Genomic DNA, 19395 nt, shown 5'->3' on the forward strand with positions numbered 1-19395 from the left:
CAATCGGATACGTAGGTTTATGCGTATTCCTTAAGACACGCCTCTCAGAGCATTAAAGCTATCTCTGAAACTTCCTTCTTTAGTACGCGTGTTGAACACATCCATTGGAATATAGCCTACTGCGTCTGCTTAAGTTTATCCGACATGGCCGCAATCAAAACTCTCTACGATATTTCTGCAAAGCTACTAACAGGGGAGCTGCTAAACTTCTCATCACTAAAGGGTAAAGTTATTCTTATCGAGAATGTTGCTTCTCTATGAGGTACGACTACTCGGGATTACACCCAGATGAACGAGCTCCATGACCGATATTCGTCAAAGGGGCTTGTTGTGCTGGGAGTTCCCTGCAATCAGTTCGGACATCAGGTGGGTTACTTTAACAACATTTGGTGACTTTCATTTATACATAGGTCTGCACCATTCTTGAACGGTATTATGCTTAAGCTATGTGAAGTTAAAGATGGAATATGTTGGCTATAGCGTAGTCATTGTTTTCGATGATCTACGCCTTAGTATTTCTTACCAACGTTAAGGAAGTAACGTTAAAAAATACATAGTCCTACTTAACTGTCCCTCTGGTGGTAACGTTCTACATTTTCGCAGGAGAACTGCAAGAATGATGAAATTCTGCTGTCTTTGAAATATGTCCGTCCGGGAAACGGTTTCGAGCCCAAATTTCAACTCCTCGAGAAGATTGACGTAAACGGAAAGGACGCCCATTCGTTATTTGTGTTTCTCAAAGACAAGCTTCCTTTCCCCAGCGATGATTCTATGTCTTTTATGACCGACCCCAAGAATATCATGTGGAGTCCCGTTCAGAGAAACGACATCGCCTGGAATTTTGAGAAGTTTCTTATTGGCCCAGATGGAGTGCCCTTTAAGCGTTACGGGCGCTGTTTCCTCACCAGCAGCATTGAGGCAGATATCAAGAAGCTCCTTAAAGTTGCTAATTAAAACGTCCAAGCACTGTTTACGCACAGACAATATGTTACATGGGATGTAGTCTATCTTTGAATTCAAGTCTGAGGAGGTTGTTCCGTGACCATGTTGTCTCTGTTAGACAGGTGCCCGTCGCCAGCAGGTGATCTGTGCTCATATACGATGTGCCTGTGTCAGGATTTTCACTTAATGAAGGTGTTCTTTTAAACATATTTGTGGGGGATATCTGATGCAATGGAAATCTTGACTTGACAGTTGCATTTTCTATGGAAAGCACAATGACTTCTGTTCTGCTGACTAAATAAATATATTTTCTACCATCTAAATGAGTCTGATTCTTTCGTCGACCAATGTCATTTTGGCTTTTAATGATGTAGTCCGCATCAGTTTGCCCTTACAATGAGACTGCACCATGAAACATACGAGGAAGTGGCAAGGCCTTTTCTCGCACACGTTTATTAGTAGGTTATTTCCCCGAGTCACTACTTCCCCGTATGCACCCTGACCTAAATACTGGAGAGATTTAAGGCTTGCTACCTAATGATAAACGTTGCTAGTATACTTTTGGAACACAAGCAGATTAATTGGAGGTGGGTATGGCATTCTTACAAGTTTTAGGCCTAATGATCAAATGATGCACTTAGTAGGTAATACCAAAGCTGTTCGATGTGATGCAGGGGGAAATCCCAGAGAGGAACCTGAAATATACCTTCATTTGAATAGTCTACTCTTAACCAATAATATACAGTTTGAGAGAGTACATTAAGGTCTTTCTGTATTAGATATAGGGTTAGAGGAACTTATATGGCATGCTTTGCATGAAAAATTGTTCCTGATAGAACGGGTTCTGACTAAATATTAAAAACAAAAGGCCATCCTTTAGGCTTCCATTCTTTATTGAGCTTTCAATTCAATTTCATCCAAATCTGATATTGCAGAAATTGGCAATAGGATAAATATCAGAACAAAAAGTAGTTATGTACCTATTTTGGAAATAGAGTATAATTATGTACATCTATGTAATTGTACAAGAAAACATGTATGTTAAGTGTTGATATTGTAGAGGTAAGAGAGAAAAATCGGTTTTAAACGAATGGCTTTTGCATTGGCTAAGGTCTACCACTGTATAAGTTGCTATGGGTATGTATTTATGAGATGTAATGCAGTTTCTGTTTATCTTCGTATATATTTATATAGCTGTGTCATAACAGGGCAGGGTTTTCACAGTGGAATTGACCAGAAAATTCTGCAATTTGTTTTTGTAAATTCAAAAACAGAAAAGAAAGCACAATACAAATGAAAAGGCAAGAAATGATCTCCAAAAATTTAACAATGATGGCGTTGGTTACTGCAAGTTCTGAATCTTCCAACATTTGCTGCTAAATAACTTATCACTGTGAAAGTCAGAAATGTCGATTAAAGAAATTCTCCAAAGTTTTAGAGTTGCCCCAAAATTCAAAGGAGAAATAGGCTTTTCTTGATTTACAGATTTTTATGATTCTATTTTTGTAATACATAAAAATAACTGCTGTGTAAAACTGGAGAGGGTCTTCTCCAGCCAAACTCAGGCTTAAGAGGCAGGTCTAGCACATGCAACTAAAAAAGAAAACTTACACTGTGCATCTCTGGAGAGAAGATACCCAAATCCTCAATTTCAGGTGAGAAACTGATGTAAAAACCTCTTTTAGTTCCAAAAACAAAAACATACTGAGTCTTTTTCAAGTCTCAGTAACTTAGCACCCCTTTAAAAATCACCACATCTACAGTACTTCTCAATTAAATAAACGGTATTTCCATTAGGATGCAATCTAAATGTTGTAACAATTTTATTTAAATCACTGGGTGTCAAGTCCCATTCTGGAGAGGTGATTTTTGTGTGTGAAGGAGAACTTTTTGGAGGTCAACAAAAGTAATATTAAACTGAATCCAAAACCCAAAATTCACTCATTCATAAATTCCACATAAGACAAAAGCAGAATTCTTCCCATCTTAAAATAAAACCTAAGAGCACTCACACACGCCCCGACCTCTTTAACAGGTTCATGGGACTTCGAAGGCCGCTGGTGCGTTACGTTTCGGAGACAGAGCAGCACATTTCAGTTGTTCAGCGGTACACTAAACCACCTGCAAGGAAGCGTGACAGGACAGCATGAACCCAAACAGCATACTTTGATTGACCTCGGACAGGGTCGAGGTCAGGGCTAGGCTGATAAAGAGCATGTTTGAAAGCATGGCAAAACTGCGAAGATCAAAACTTCCAAGCCTCGGAGTGCGAAAAAAGAAACTACCAGCTATCTAATTTCTGTGGGGCACAGTGGCCCCCGTTCACGGGGCAGGTGACTGGTACATTGTATGTGTACAATCACCAAGATAATCCAGTCTTCCAGAAGAGGCACTATGAATTAAGAGTGCAATCTGGTGGAGTAAGGGGGGGTTAATCAGGTGCACATCTCAATTAGAATATTGATCACCTTTGCATAAATGTCATCTCTGCTTATAAACTGAGAACTGAGACTCCCACACAAGACCTCCACTCCTACCAGACCTCCTCGCTTAGTCATCACTTTACTTCTTCTCCACATGTACAACTTGCAATGCTTTGGTTGAGACATCATCATGCATTTGTCTGCTTTTATCAGGTTTTTTTCCCCGTCTTTTTTAATGGGTGACAGAATTGATTCTGTTTATCTATGCATTTTAGGCAACCTCTTAACATTTGTTTTGTCCAGACAAAGGTTGTATTGCCATTTCAATCACCCTTTTTTATTGTCTTCTTTTTCAATTTATTAAACTATACTCTCCTGAAAGCAGGCTGCAAGCTCTGGAGAGAAGGTCTTTGAGGTCACACATCAAACTATGTGGTGCTTTTTTTTTTGGCTCTCGCAGGTTCTTGGTGGTGATGAAAGTGAGAGTTAAAAATAAGAGCAAAATTACACGGCCCTTTATAATTAAGTCTTAAAAGAAAACGTCTGAAGTGGCCTCTGGGTGTGGGTTGATCGTTCACGTCTTGATTTTCGTTTGTTTTGCTGTAATGTTTATCAGGCATTTGCTTCAGTACGTGTCCCTGAACCTCAGCACTCTTTAGTTGGTGTCCATGGTATCCTCAAGGGTTTCAGGAGCACCTCCCAGGGAGGCAGATGCCGTTGACTTGGAGGGGCTGTCATCATCCCTGCGTTGGTAGAAAAGCACATAGGCTGCCTTTGTCTGTGGGGAGAAACAGACGGATTGAGTTACCCTAGACACACAAACACACACAAACACACACAAACACACACAAACACACACAAACACAAACACACACAGTAGATGCCAGGTGACAGTCACAGCACTTCCTGGTTCTGGCTAAGTTTGAAAATAATTAATTGGTTGACCAGGGGGAGGCATGTGCCTGTTCTTTATTAATCAGCTGAACAAACACTGGTAATTTTCCAAGCAACATTACTCACCACAATCTGATCTTCGGAGGCGGATGATACGCTGCTGTCATCAAAGTAATACCACTTCCCATCAACCTTGTTTTTCCCGTAGGCCGTGTCTGCATGTGGAAGTCAATATGCGGTATGTTGTTATATGGCCACCTTTCTTATTTATTTTTTACTTTCTATATTTATCTAACACAAGAGACGTTGCTCTGAGAAGTCAACATGAACTCAAAGTAAACCAAAGCACTGCAATAAATGAAGGTAAAAAGGTTTACTGATGACAGACACTTAAACAAGTAAATGATTAACCCATCTGTTGAGAGCTTTTCACAAGAACATTGACAATACTGTTTAAACATTTTACAACACATCTAGCTCAGGCTGCAATGGCCCGACAGCAGACAATGCAGTGATTGTCCAATCTGGATTAAGAACACTTCTCAAAGGGCTTCTTAAAGGTTTGAACAAACAGCACCCACAACCAACCAACCACCCACCCACTCACTCACACACATATGCACGCCCCCAGTCCCTGAATTCTAGTGTGACTAGAGAGGTCACCCACCCCTCACATGTGACACCCAGCTAGGCACTGACTGCCTGTCTGACTGTACAGCTCAGCCTGGGTGGCGCACACACACACACACACACACACAAAATTCAGATGAGTGATGCTGATACCAGGGACAAAACAAAAGCACAAGTGGTCTATTCGGAAAGGCAGACTGAATGCATTAACCTCTACTATTGGTCTGCATAATTTGCCTAAACAAGTGAACGTAATGAGCAGTTACTTACAGTGGCCTCCACCCATGCCTCCATAGTGGTTAGAGACAGCGATAAGATCATAAATATAGGGCCCAGCCTTTGGGTCACACACATACTCAGACATGTTCAAGTCCCTAAGAAGAGAAACAGTATATTAGATACCTCAAAATCAGTGGGTCTACATAAGGACAAATACACTCCAAGACATTCCAACAACAATAATAAACCCTTAAATATTGGTTAAGATTCAGGCTATTAGGATAATATTAAGGTCATGAGATCAAGGATACATATTTGACTTGGTCTACAACTGTGGTCACAAAATGGGGACAAAAGTCTCTTTATTTATGGTTGAAAAACTGCAAGTCAGAGTGAATCACCCGGAACTGGAGGCCTCTGGCCCTGGGGAAAGTACAGTGACTAAAGGAAAAAACACTCCAGTCACCGTCTGCCTCAGGTAGACTCAGTCATGTCAAATGAATGAATCCTGTATTCCTCCTGTCCTACACGCTCAACTGATGTGAACGCTTTCAAGAACAACAACAATGCTTGTTTTCATCAATGCACCATGTGAAATAGGTTAGATTAACAAGTGTCGTGTTCCAGTTGCTGAAATGAAACTTGGAGATTCTTATGCAACGCTCGCTTGTGTTGGCCCCACGTGATGTCATAAACGCTTTCCATGGCTTTGCTGCCCTCTAGTGAAAAGAGCTCTTCCTAACTTCACTTTCAAAAAAATTTAGTTCTTTCTCTTTGAAAAACTTTACGGTGAATTTAAATATTCATTTTTAGTTTTGTAGGGCTGCAAAACTTTACAAAGGTACTACAATGAGACTCCTGTCCAACACAGACCCCTCGTCTCTGTTCAAATTTTAGTGTGGAGAAATAACAGCTTCCAGCCAAGCAGGGCTTTTGAATCCTTGTCAATTATATTATCATTGTTGGTTCTGCTTTCTGGAAGACACATTTGCTTATGGCATTTGCTCATGTGTATATTCTTGATTTTAGCTATACTTCACCCGTAGAGCAAACTAAAATGTCAGAGTTGGAGGGTAAATTGTCTAGAAGACTAGAAATGAGGAAAGATGATAGCACTTTTCTCAACTTTGAGCTGTTTCTCCTCTTAAATCTGAGAACATCATGAAATTATGTAGTAATGAAAATGGCAGACATGAGAGCGCTAATCACGGTTTCACCAAGACAAATCAGCCAACACTAATTTGACTCGGCATCACCATTTTCCAGTTTAGCTCATTAAAATAAATCATTAAAAAAATAAAACTCCTGGATAGACCAACAAAACACCAATTTCCACAAAACATAAATAAATAAAACCAAAGTAATTGGTATACCTATTCTTTGTGGAAGTGTGCCTTACTGGGGAAAAACTAATTATTTGAAGAAAAATCATGACTGAGGACAAGACGCTTGTCCTTTCCACCATTTACCTGATGGGGAAGTCCACCACGGTGTCCAGCTTGTCTCTCCAGCAGCGGTTGTAGGAGAAGCGCTTGAGGTGCACCACTAAGAGACGAGGCAGTGACCACAGATCAAACTTCTTGGTGGCCTGCTGATGCTTTTTACAGGCTGGGCAATACCTGCCAAAAACATGTGCTAATTATAATGAGCGCTGGATGTTCCGGTTCAAGAGAGCATGCAGAATTGACTGAGCTTTAAAGGGTAGTATAATGTCAGCCTGACTAGCTCTCGAATAGCAAGCTAAATGATTGAATACTGCCAATATAACATGTTTTCATGCTGCATATAGCCTTCAGCCTCCCCAATATTGGACAAACTTATTGTTTATTTTGGGTTGGGGAGTACGAAATAATTTAGCTTGCTAGACAACAGCTAGTCAGTCTGCATATAGCCCCTTAGAGAGATAGAGAGAGAAAGAGATGGAGATAAAGAGAGCGAGAGATAAGATATTATATATATAAATAAGAGAGCGAGAGAGAAACAAAAAGTGTTGATGCCCACCAGGGGTCATGCTCTCCCAGCGTCTCCATGGTAGTAAAGAGCTCAATACACTCCCTCAGTGCTACTGTAGACTTCTTCTTCTGGGGCTGCACCATACTCTCATGCTTCTCATAGGCCTGGAATGGGGAGGAGGGCCGAGTTAAAACAAAGACATACGAAACACCACTGCCCCCTATCCCAGACAGGACTATAACAGGTCATGATTCTGAATGTCATGAAACTCACCTCTGCTTCCTGGTCATCGTAACACATCTTCTTTGTTTCTGAATTCCAGTCGATTGCCACTGTGGAATGTGCTGCAGGATACAGGAGGAAGCATCTTCAGATTTGGTATTCTACATAAATATATGTAAAGCACTACACGTACCATATCTGGCACATTTATAAAAACCACACTGCATTCAAAACAGACAAACCGATTTATACAAACCTATGTTATACAAACAAAATTAATAATAAGAATCATAATCTTATCAAACCAGGCAAACGTATTAAACCTTCACATCATACTCACTTGTGAGCTTGAGGATGTTTCCATCACATGGCAGAGGACTGATGTTGGCTGTGCCGTACGAGTTCACCATGCTAAAGGAGAAGAGCCTGCCACGCGCCGCACCGGCTTTCTCTGCATTCCCATTGGGCTCGTTTTCCTGGTCCGAGCCGTCCTCCTCTCCGTCCACCGTCTCCGACTGGCTGTGCTCTGGCTCAGGGCTGACCTGGTGGTCCATGGCCTCCTCATCTTCACCTGCGACCCACGCAGTCACATCAGACAGACACATCAGCTCAGTGAATACTTGAGTGTTCAAGTATGACGTTTTATTACCACATGAACATTTGCCAAGGAAAGAAAATTCAGCAATACAATGCATTAAAGGGTGTTCAGTGGCCAAGCAGGGGGGTGAGTCTCACCTTCACATATGCCGTTACGGCCATTACAGGGGTCCGAGTGGCTGCTGCTGCCATTGCTGGAGCCTGCACTCCAGGACGCCCCCTCTGATAAAGGGCTAGTAAATCCGCTCACACCAGCGTTGTGATTGGATGAGGCTGCGCAGTCCGTCCCCTGGCTGCTGCTGCAGCTGCTGGAGGCAGTGGCTGATGCTGGCGTCCTGTTCTCAACGATGGAGACCTGGGAGCGTTTCACATACCGCCTGCAACAGGGAGCGCAAGGAAGCTCAGAGAACGTGTAAAGTGGCTGTGGAAGCTATACTAAACTACCACTACAGCACAACATCAATACTCTTAGGTTCACCTATGGAAACAGGACACAGGAAAACAGAACTGCACAACAAAAGGGTTCACACGATAAAAAGTGCTGAAGAGCGGAGAGAAGAAGCCCAAGAGCCTCAAGGCTCATGTCAGAGGACGTCACTAACCCGACTCGTTCCAGAACCTTCTGGTAGAGTGCATCTACAGAGAGGTTGTGGCGGGGGACAGTGATGAGCAGAGGCTGGCCAAAGAGCATGGTGCCAGAGGAGTAGCCACCACCTTGTTTGTTGTGGCGCTCGCGGAAGTACACAGGCAGGTTCATCTTTTCACTGTTCTCCTCTTGCACCTCATACCTAGTTGAGTACAGCAAATATAAAGTCATTGATAGAAACTAGTGCTGGCAAAATAAACACGTTCATTTATGCGATTAATTCGAGATATTTAACTATAAATTACACAATTAATGCAGCTGCCTGGGTTTTGTCATTTCTGTGAGTGCTTTTGAAATGGTGAAAATATCTGGAGGCATCTGTACCCCAGACACGGAGCTTAGCTGAGTTTACAAGCTTGCAAGTTTATTGAGCACTTCAACTTACAACTAACCCAACGGGCTGCACACCACGTTCTAACTACCAACTGGCTGACCTAGACGCTAGCTCCCTCCAAAGTACTTCTCTCTTTATATATACCTAATTTCTGTTGATTATACATTACACTTAAATGTCCATTATTACAAGCTTTATACTAATGAAGAAAAAAAGCGATTAATCGCGCTTCATTTTCATTTATAGTTTTTTAAATCAACTTGACATCACTAATATAAACTAATTTAAAGCTGTTAAGTATTCAACATAACTGCAGTTTTTTTTGTAACTACAGACAAAAAAAGTAGCCAATGGGAAGTTCTAGTTTCAGTCACAAAGGTATTGCCACTTAATGGACACCTACACAAATATGTCATCTTTTTCCATGATATGGTTGAGGCCATCATCTCGCCGGTAGATCTTATGGAACCGATGACTGTAAACATCAGCCACCACCATCTGGGCAGGAAGATTCAACATGAGTCATCTGCAGCTCAATCCAAAATGATTTGACTTCTCAAACCTAGGGGCTATGGCATGCTTCTCACTCGTTAGATTGACTATGTTAGCACAGCTTCTAGAACTGTGCTACTGAGCACGGTCAGCAGTGCACTCTGAGGAACACACAATGTGAATTAAGGTGGTGCCACCACTTTCAGTGATGTTTATCTTAAGGTTAACAGTTATTCATCTGTCTGACTACAAGAGACATGGGTAAAGCATCCAACAGCAGAGCACTAAAAGAAGGCTCACATTTTCTGCTGGGACTCCACACAGCTTGGCCAGGGCACTGCACAGGTCTGACACCATACCATGCTTAGGCACCACCACTCTGTACTGAAAAGGGAAACATCACATCAACATAAACGTATGTGTAAAAGCCTTTCCCAATGTCCATCCATTGATCCATCTTCACAAGCGTTTATGTATATCTCTAATGGAAAATATATAAATATATTATAACTGGACATAGGCTTATTCCAAAAGAGCATAAATCAATGGCAATATAATCATCAGGAGAAAGAGTGCCGAGAAGTCTTTATGTCTAAAACCCAGAGGAGCAGGGAAGGAACACAACCCTGTGCATTTCCCATAATGCCTTACCTGCGTGGGTCTACTCTGAGGATCGGAGCGGACCATTAAGACTTCCATGGTGCGGTCCTTCTTCATGGGCAGGGGAAGCGTGAGGTAGCAGAAGGGGTCAAATGTCACTGACACCTTGGAGCACTCAGGGCAGACTAGAGTGGACTTGAACAGACCGTGGAAGATATCTACGATGATGGAGTCGTTCCTCAGCCGATGGTTTGTCCATGCCTCCTTCGCTACAACCTGACCAAGACAAACACGTTATTTCCATATCCATATGCACCTCTATTTAATATCTACACCGCTTGATTGTCTACACTAAAATCCAGAGGGCATGGCACAGATTATAAGGAGTACACAGTAGAGGCCTGCACTGTCAGCACGGAACTCATTTTGACTGTGGGAGTGTTTAGGCAGAAAGGCAGAAACTGATACATGTGCACGAGCCGGAGAAAACAAATGACTCACGGGACTCCTGCCAAATATAAATATATATACAAATTAAATAAAAGTAGAAATATCCCATGTTTTACACAAACAGGTGCACAGTTTTGCACATGGCACATTTTCACGGGAGTGGAGAGCTGAACATAAAAATCCATCCCAGGTAAACATCCACCAGCAGGATTGTGAGGGCAGGAGCAGGCCAAAACATGACAGATTTGGGCGGGAGTATTACAAATCTTTGCGGTAACCGGACAGGATCTTTCGGGAGCAAGACTGAAAAATCCAACCAACGCAGGCCTCTAAAGCTGAACACTTGGGTCTCTATCAGTGGGAGAAATCTGTACTGGGATAGTGAGCGCTACCTCGTCGGGCCGGCCTTCGTCATCCCTCAGGGCCAGATAAGGCTTCTTCTTGACGCGGTTCAGGTCCTCGTGAAGTCCGTCCAGCAGGAAAGCCAGCAGCTCTTGGGAGTCCTGCTGCTGATACCCTGAGAACTGTGGGGCAAAGCGGCCCACCTGGGTCTACATGGGGCAGAAGGGGAAGAGAACAACATTTGTGAGTCAATATCTCCAGGGGCAGAAAAACTAATTCTAGGCGTTGTATCCATGATTACAGGTGCAGTGCATAGGACTTAGTGGTGTCTAGCAGTAATACCCTTTCCTTTACCCCTTTATTTACAAGCATGAAGGAGAAAGTAGTTTGTTAGGTGCCAGAAGCTACTTTTAAAAATCAAAATCATTGTCTACGACCGCAGCTAGTAGCAAAACTATAGGCCATGGCTTTCATGGCCTGGACATTGTGAACTTTGACTAAGTTAGTTGTTGGCTAGCATGACTTCCAAAACCGTTTTGTTTAATGTTACACTTTTTTTTCTTTTATATTATTCTACGCAAATGCCTTTATGGTTCTTAGAATTAGAAGTAGGGTTAAACAGATATCTGTGCACTCCTGAGTATGCCTTTTCTATCTGTGTGCCTCTGTGTTCTCAATGATAAGATTTGGGAAGCATTGGAACTCAATGGGCCTCATTTCCAATCATTTTCTGAATTTCTTCTGAAATGTTTCTTACGGACTTCGTAAAAACAACGTAAGGTAAACACCTCCGCTGCATTCCTGCACGCTTGAAAATGACTTCATAAGCAGCTGAGGTCTGCTGTGCTCCCCCGGAATAGGTTCTTAAATTGATGCGCATTTTCGTGAAAGTGCATTTGCATACATACACGCCCCGCCAGCTCCTCATTAGGGCACGCAACCGTAGAGACCTGTGCTGTCGGATCTACCGAATCCACACAAAAGCAGCTAGTAAGGCGAGTCATGTCTAAGCTGAAAGCGAGCACAAAACGCAGATCTAACATCCTGTAGACGTGGAGGTACTGCAGGATGTAGATGTGTCCATTCTATTCCACTATGGCTATTTTAACGCAATTGAGTTTAGTGCTTATTTATTTATTCACTTACATTTGCACTGTTCGTGTTCATTAACATTCACACGTAGTCATTTAGCAGACGCCTTTGTCGCCTTTGCTTTTCAAAAATGTTCTGAATTTTAGTTATCGCATTTGAGAAGACAACTGCATATTTACTACTGCTATTTCGCATTCTGAAAGTCTTCTGAAGTTCAGAAGAAATCCCAGATGAGAAAACGTTGGAGAATGGCAAATATTGTCCTAAATCCACCAAAGTGGAGTTCAGAAGAATGTCCTTCTTTAATTCTTCTCAACTGCATTCAAGAATGAGGCCTAATGTCTCTAAGGCCACAGGGTTGTGACATCACGTCACCTTGTCTTTTGAGTCCAAACGAAGATATATTCTAGTTTTGGTGAATAATTGTAAAATTACAATCTTGGTAGAAATAAGACATTTTCAACATCGACAAAGGGAAAAAGGTTACTTGTCTTGACTAGAGCATGGACATGTTTAGATTGGTAGGCTAAATTACCGGTCAAGCAGAAAACTGGCAACTTCACAGTCACTCTGAAAACATTCTCCCAACATAAAATGCTTAGCCTGCGCAAGCAACCACTGATTATTCTTCTTCATTCTTCTTCCTCCTCCTCCTCCTCTTCCAACTGGCACTACCAAATTCAAGCTGCCACTTCAATATAAATATGTGAGAGACCCTCTTTAGAGCCTGTGTTGTCCATTCTGGGCTACTGTAGAACCTAGACAGCCCGACATGGCGGGCTCCGTGAAACACGACCCGCTACTATGTAGATATGAAAGGCTCATTCTAAGCTTACGGAAACATGCCGTAGTGACATGTAATTGTACACAAATGAAAACATAATTATGAACACTATATTCCACTTCTGCTAATAGATCCCCCTAAATCCCACACACTGCACCTTTGGTTAACCCTGGATTCCATAGTTGAAGAGTGCAGCACTAAATCATGGGCTGTACTGCTTACTTTAAAAGTACGAGGGGCAACGTAGCTGCTGCGACTGAGCCACATCTGCTTGACCAGGTCAGCGTAGGCCTCAGCGATCTCTCCCCTCATCCCCAGGGGATTTTCCCTGTTGATCTCCGCCTCGTACTCGTCATTCAGAAAGTAGTCCGTGAGGGGGGACGCATTGCTCAGGCACTAGGGAAAAAAGAAAGGAGAAGATGTTTCAATGATGTTTCAATAATTCAGTGATTCAATGTATCTGACAGTGACTGCATACGAAGTGAAACTTTATTAAAGTATCCACCTAAAGTATAATGTAAAGGATGACTTGGCAAAGTGTGTGTGTGTTTACCTGGAGGGCAGAATTCATGAAACACGTGTTGCCCAAGTTACTGAGGCCACAAAGGCCAGGCTGGGATGCTGACTCTCTGTAGCTGTACGATGAACTGTAAGAGTTGTACCCTCCCCCTCCCCCTCCCAACCTAAGGACAAAACACACACACACACACACACATTAGCTTAGGTAGCAGGGGAACAAAAACTCTATACAGATTTAGTCAAGTCTTTATCTCTAAAACTCTATACACATTTAGTCAAGTCTATATCTAATTATAAGATTGAGGCTTTTTAAGAGGTCTCATTTAAAACCTATTACTGTCACAGGAGAACATGGAAAATGTAAGCGATAAAACAGATTAACAGATAACATATTTAACATGCAGCCACACAATAAGTCATGAAGAGCTGGAATTCAGAAATCTGTGTATTCATAGCATGCCTGTTTCCAGAGGACGTGCTATTATTCAGCATATAGCCCGAGGAACTGTCTCCATTGGTGACTGTTGAAGATATTGTTGCAGACGAGTTGGAGGAGAGCTTGGGGGAGGTAGAGAAATTTCTAGATGTGGGTGTACTAGACCTGAAACCAGACAGAGAAAATGTGGTTAATTTTAAGCTTCAGTCTCCACAAAATATTTAACTCAGCTTCCGGAAAATATTGGTGGTGTGAGGAACTCTTTATAATTATGTCTGCAGAAGCAGTTCTACTGGTTTCACTTCTCTGGGTTGACTGGGGTCACTGTCATTTCAGATTTTTTTAATACATTTCTGTCCGTTGGTATACTCTAATCTACAAATATGTTTTAAAAGCCAAGTGTCAAAATATCTGCCATATTTTTCCTCTGGAAGATAATCGATGACACCAGAGAAACACACGAGCAGGGCCAACCTACAAACATAAGCTCCACTGTCCACCATCTCAAAATTAAAACTGATCGTGGTTTACTTATCCTATCAAGCAACTCCAAAGGTGGATCTTAAAATAACAATAGTGAAAAAAGTTGTGTCAACACCTCAAAAGTACCATTATTCAGACCAAACCTGAGAGGCAGGAAGATAAAAGAATAGAACGCCAGGGTTTCACATTATGAACTTGACACTTTGGCAGACATCGTATGAATGGCTCCATTAATACAGACATGCATTAAAACGTGAGGTGCAGAGATGCCATACAATGAAATCAGCTACGCCTTCCACATGTTACTGCTTGTTTTTTTTGTTTTTTTTAAACATCATTGCAAGGCCATCTTCAAGTATTGTTTTAACTCAACAAAATAATTCAATAAAAGCCAAGCATCTGGTGAAGTTGAAGTGGAGCAGAATGTTAATACTTGTGTAGTTACTTAAACTGCATGCAGTAAGACCAGATAGCACGGTCAGAGCTAACCACTCAAACGAGGAGGGCAAAAGGGGATTAGCTTACTTGATGTGGGCATTCTGTCTGGGCCACGTGCCGTCCTCGTTCTTCCGCTCGATCACCAGCACCTACAGGCAAAATGCCAGTGAGACACAAAACCATCACCAACAACCAAATCCATTTCTCTCACACCATCACGGCTCATTTGGTAATGCCAGGTCTGAATTTAATGCGCTCTAGACATATTTATATGCCAAGTAAAGGAATTTGGCTCAAAAAAATTGCATTCAACACAGACCCTCCACCCCCAGTTATTTTATAAACGTTTAAACCCTTATTAAAAACATAACCTATAAACTTTCAAAAAGTTTCGAAAGTAGGCTAGTCTCAAAACATGCCAATGTGTGAGATGTTTTTAAAGCTGTGAAAACTTGTTTCTGAAAACACCTGAAATTATTGAAAATAAAAAGGTGAAGAAAAATGTGATCTCAGAAATCTTTGGATCCATGTGGCCAAAAGGCCTGAGTGAGATGAAGGGTTTTGACCTGTCCAGCCCTACCTGACCCTGGAAAAGGCCGGCATCCTGCACAGTGCTGTCCGGCTTGTTCAACTGCTCGTAGGTGTTGCTCATGTATTTGTTCCACAATCGTGTCTCCTTTTCCGTGGGGATGTCAAAAAGCAACCTCATTTCCTTTTCAATTGTATCTAAGCCAAAGAACAAGGTATGCAATTAGGCATATAACCATAAGATTTTCCACCCAACAAACGTATAAATCACCCTAATATAAAAATCACCAGAACTTGAATATACTAAGGTCTTACCAATTGTATCCGCTTTGCTGAAATGTCGTGTTACCACATTGTCCATATTATCGTTTTCACACAAGTTCAGCTCCAGCAGATATACTTCCACTTTACAGTGCTTGACAAACATGCCATGCTCTACCACCTAAAAACAGGACCCACAACAAAACAGTGAGTGCAACAATGCAGAAGGCTACAGACATCTTACAACCACACAATCAAAGAAGACAGTTTTCTTGAGTGAATCTAACAAAACATCCAAAACCCTTTGAGCCTTCAACAGCCAGACCTGTTAAAATTAGTAAAATACCTTTCTGACAATGGGCTTCTGGCCTTCAAGACAACCATACCAGCTGACAAGCTTGGTCCATGCCTCTGTTGGCATCAGGACATAGTCCAGCTCATCTATGAGGTGCTCTTTTAATGTCTGTGTGTCGTAATCTGTCCACAGTGCAAACAATAAAACTTATAAGACATATGCAAAACATATGACTACACAACCTTTTTTCTTTGTCATTGTGTGAATACATTCCTGTATTACCTGAGAAAAGGCCTGAATTGTCAATTGGTCCAGGAAAGAGGCTCTGTTCACCAACATTGTACATATCCCAGCTGTCAAAGCCAACATATTTCTTCCACTGCTTGAACCATCGACTGTCAATCAAATACCTATAGAGAAAAAAAATCATAATAAATGGGCAATATGGACCAGCTTAAGTTACTCACAGTGGGTCTGGGTGATAGAAAAGGGGACATATTTACAAAAAGGTCTCACAGACCATAGAACTGGCTAAACAATATTTGTCCCTGAAAAATCACTCAAACTGTATATGCACAGGATCACATTTGGCAGTATAGCCGGAGCCAACTAGGATATCTTAAGCTCAACTTAAGAATGTTCCACTCCATAAGCTTGTTAGCAGGATTCCATGTAACAGCCACAGACAGCAGTTGTATAAGTGAAAGGAGCCTAAGATTTAACATCAACCGAATGGTTTATCTGTTTTACTTGTCAGAGGTACTGCACAGCTTACTAGGGTACAAGATTCCACACAACTTGCTTAACCTGAAATGCCTGTAACCATAGTGGCAATTATTTGCCATGTCTCCGTACATAGAGTCGACAAGTGGCGACAGACTGGTCAATAGCTCGTCAACAGCCCAACCGCTATGGTTACTAACATGTCAAAATTACCTGACAAGCGGTCTGATAGGTTCCATAAGCCATTCAACCAGACCACCCAGTGCAATAAATTAATCTATCGTTATGTTATGAAGCTAACGTTGTATGCACGTATAGTATTGGTTACACGTTGAGTCAATTTAAATATCATTTGTTGTTGGAACAGCAGTTGGATCAGCCAGATCTGATTTAGTGACAGAATGACTGGTGGGTGTCACATAAATGTCGCTGGGCATTATCCAGTACCAATGACAAAGCATTAGCCAGCTAGGTTAGCAAGATTGCTAACAACGCCAACTCCTCTTAAACGTCAGCTATGGCTTTAATTAGCTACCTGGCAAGTTCACTACATAATTACAAATAACAGCCTGTATATACATTGACATAACTTGCTACTGACGCTAATTAGTAACATCAACTTGAGTTAAAATACCCAGGCAGCGAGTTTATGTTATTTAACGTTACCTAGGCAGCTAAGTTTCCCCACCACCATAGCTAACCAGCTAACGTTAGTGGTACCTGCGTTAATGTTAAAAATAGCTAGATGACCAGCTAGCAAACAAAATCAGTTATAACTTAAATCGATGTTATCTGACTAGCTAGCTAAGAGAATGATTTAGCCAACTAACTGTGTTTTCAATGATTATGCGACTTCTGAAATGTTAGCCACCCAAACAAATTTGCATTCTAGCTAGCTGGTCATCTATCGAGGAAATCTGGGAAATTATATTACCACTGATGTTAGCTAAGATACCTGGCTTGATAGCTAGCAAAAGATAGCTAGTTAACTACGCAGCATGTATGTTAGCCAGCAATAACTCATACTGATGAGGCAACCTAACTCAAACATCTAACGTTTAGGTAACTGTCAAGTAAGTCTACCGGACACCTTTCTTTTTAACTTAGCAAAAGTGGAACGACTGGCAAGGGTTAGAAGCTACCATGTTCTCATCTGAGAAAGCAGTAACTTAGTTGTAAAGCAAGCCAACAGTTAACAGGTTATAGCATTTCACTCTACATTATCAACTCGTGTTGCAAACGCCCTAGCTAGCTATGTTAGCTAGCCATCACTGGGTCCAACTTATAGTTGGAGAATAGCTATCGAACACGGGCTCCAAGCTAACTACCTAGCTAGCCAGCGACTGTTCCCTTTCCGATGTCACTGTTATTCCACAGCTTGCCTTACCACTCATCTCCCTTTCGGAGTGTGGTTTTCAGTAGTGCCCCGATGGTCTGCTTTTGACATTCGGTTGAAGGTACAGGTATCTGGGCCGGCACCGGCTCTGCATCGGCGTCTGCCGCGTTACCCGAGTCGGGTCCGCCTCCCTCCGCCATCGTGCAGTGAATGAACGCTCGAGCCGTAGGCGCGATGCTGAAGAGGCAGCTTGATGACAAGGTAAAAGGCTAACAAGCTAGCCACCGGTGTAGCTTGCTAACGATGGCTAGCTAGCAGTAGAGCAACGTTGGGTAGATACCGAGTAAAAACGCAAGGGGATATTAATGTTGCAGCTTCCGTGACTAGTAGTTGCTCCTATCCAACAGTAGAGGCACATTTATTGAGTGTGTGGCCTAGTCCAGTTTCCCGGCTACTTAGAACTCAACTAACATAGCTAAGGAGACGATGATCGCCGCCAGACAGGGGTGCACATGACCTGAGCGTGACGCCCTTAAGTTAGTATCGCAGCTAGTTAAGGCTAATCTTTTAATTTTCCATTGACATTAACTAAGTTATCCCTTGTTGACACACCCTAAATACACCCTTGACACACCCCTTTGTCCCAAAATAATTAAAACATGAAAGCGGTCATATAAAGTAGAGGGGTCCATATTCACATTTATATTTGCATACTCTCTTTCTGACGACAACCCTTGGGCTACATAAAAGTCTAACTAGCGACTGTTACTTAACATCACCATGACAACAGGAAGTTGTGGAGGCACTGTTACTTATTTGAGACAGTAACTTTTTATGCAGTCTAGTCATATGTATTTTATTCTTGAATTCCCAGATTAAAAAGATAAGAACTTGGTCGTGCCAACCTGTCGTAAAATATTTTATCTTACAAATGGGTACCTAATTTTGATTCACGCCATTCATTCAAGAGCAAAAGCTGGCTTATAATACAGTGCTGTGACCTGTCAGCAGTTCATTTTATTGAATTATCATATTCCTGGAACTTGCTTTTGCTTAACTAAAAAAGAATAATGGGTGGTGTTTGCTTTCCTCTTTGACATGATTTTGATCAGGGAAGTTGCTTTGGAGTTGCCTGTGGAGTCTGTCGATTCTGTTCACGTGTCTTCAGTTGCATCAATTTAAGAATCCTCATTCGGGGAGCACAGCTGAGAACACTTTTGAAGAACCTATTTCCAGGCGTACATGAACCCGGCGGAGATCTTTTCTTACGTTGGTCTTTCAAAGTCATAACTTCGTAATTGTTAATGATAAAAATATTGTTGTATTTATTATTATTATAATTTCTTCTCAAATTGTTCTTAACTGCATTCAAGAATGAGGCCCAATATGCTTACATGTTCTGTAAATTCTGGTTACCATCAAGAAAATACATGGCGTGAGAAAAAAATCCGGCTTCACTTGATCGATCAAGAGACTTTCCGGTCAAGTAATTTACAGGTGTATTGCACTTTGCATGAAGTGGGTGGTCCATGCCTTCAAAAATTATAATTTCTGTGAGTTTTCTGTGTGGAAACCTATACTGCAGATAGACAGATAAATTGTCTTGCTTAGCACATTCAGACAAACATGTTTAATGTGGTGTAATCTCTTTACAAAATATGTTACAAAACAAATGAAGTGAAATAAATAGTACAGAAACAATACCAAATGAACATTACTCATACAAAACATAAGAAACATGGAGGATGCTTGTTAA

At 41.7% G+C, this 19395-nt stretch overlaps 2 protein-coding genes across 2 annotated transcripts; one reads left to right on the forward strand and one right to left on the reverse strand.

The window, feature by feature from the left end:
- Window positions 1–70: 70 nt before the first annotated feature.
- gpx1b (glutathione peroxidase 1b) lies at window positions 71–1265 on the forward strand. The gene is made up of 2 exons (XM_080845844.1): window positions 71–366; window positions 604–1265. The coding sequence occupies exons 1-2, from the start codon at window positions 145–147 to the stop codon at window positions 952–954; spliced, it is 573 nt and encodes a 190-aa protein (XP_080701970.1). The 5' UTR covers window positions 71–144; the 3' UTR covers window positions 955–1265.
- Window positions 1266–1879: 614 nt separating this feature from the next.
- Window positions 1880–17997, reverse strand: usp4 (ubiquitin specific peptidase 4 (proto-oncogene)). Its single transcript, XM_080846376.1, has 22 exons — window positions 17691–17997; window positions 15863–15990; window positions 15632–15762; window positions 15340–15466; window positions 15077–15222; window positions 14584–14645; window positions 13600–13740; window positions 13174–13303; window positions 12843–13016; window positions 10795–10953; window positions 10004–10228; window positions 9653–9736; window positions 9264–9358; window positions 8483–8668; window positions 8019–8257; window positions 7624–7854; window positions 7335–7405; window positions 7110–7225; window positions 6578–6727; window positions 5160–5263; window positions 4386–4474; window positions 1880–4143 (listed from the first exon to the last, which is right to left on the reverse strand). The coding sequence occupies exons 1-22, from the start codon at window positions 17837–17839 to the stop codon at window positions 4021–4023; spliced, it is 3060 nt and encodes a 1019-aa protein (XP_080702502.1). The 5' UTR covers window positions 17840–17997; the 3' UTR covers window positions 1880–4020.
- Between the last annotated feature and the right edge of the window lie 1398 nt (window positions 17998–19395).

Source organism: Sprattus sprattus (assembly GCF_963457725.1).
Source record: "Sprattus sprattus genome assembly, chromosome: 10".
In the NCBI taxonomy this organism is placed as follows: Eukaryota; Metazoa; Chordata; class Actinopteri; order Clupeiformes; family Clupeidae; genus Sprattus; species Sprattus sprattus.

What these genes read in the sequence shown, in the direction of transcription:
- usp4 (XM_080846376.1), bottom strand. Translation starts at nt 17,839, where the DNA reads ATGGCGGAGGGAGGCGGACCCGACTCGGGTAACGCGGCAGACGCCGAT. An exon ending in CTCCGAAAGGGAGATGAGTG is followed by an intron (nt 15,991 to 17,690) that starts GTAAGGCAAGCT and finishes TTTTCTCTATAG; the next exon opens with GTATTTGATTGACAGTCGAT. An exon ending in AGAAGCCCATTGTCAGAAAG is followed by an intron (nt 15,467 to 15,631) that starts GTATTTTACTAA and finishes TCCTGTTTTTAG; the next exon opens with GTGGTAGAGCATGGCATGTT.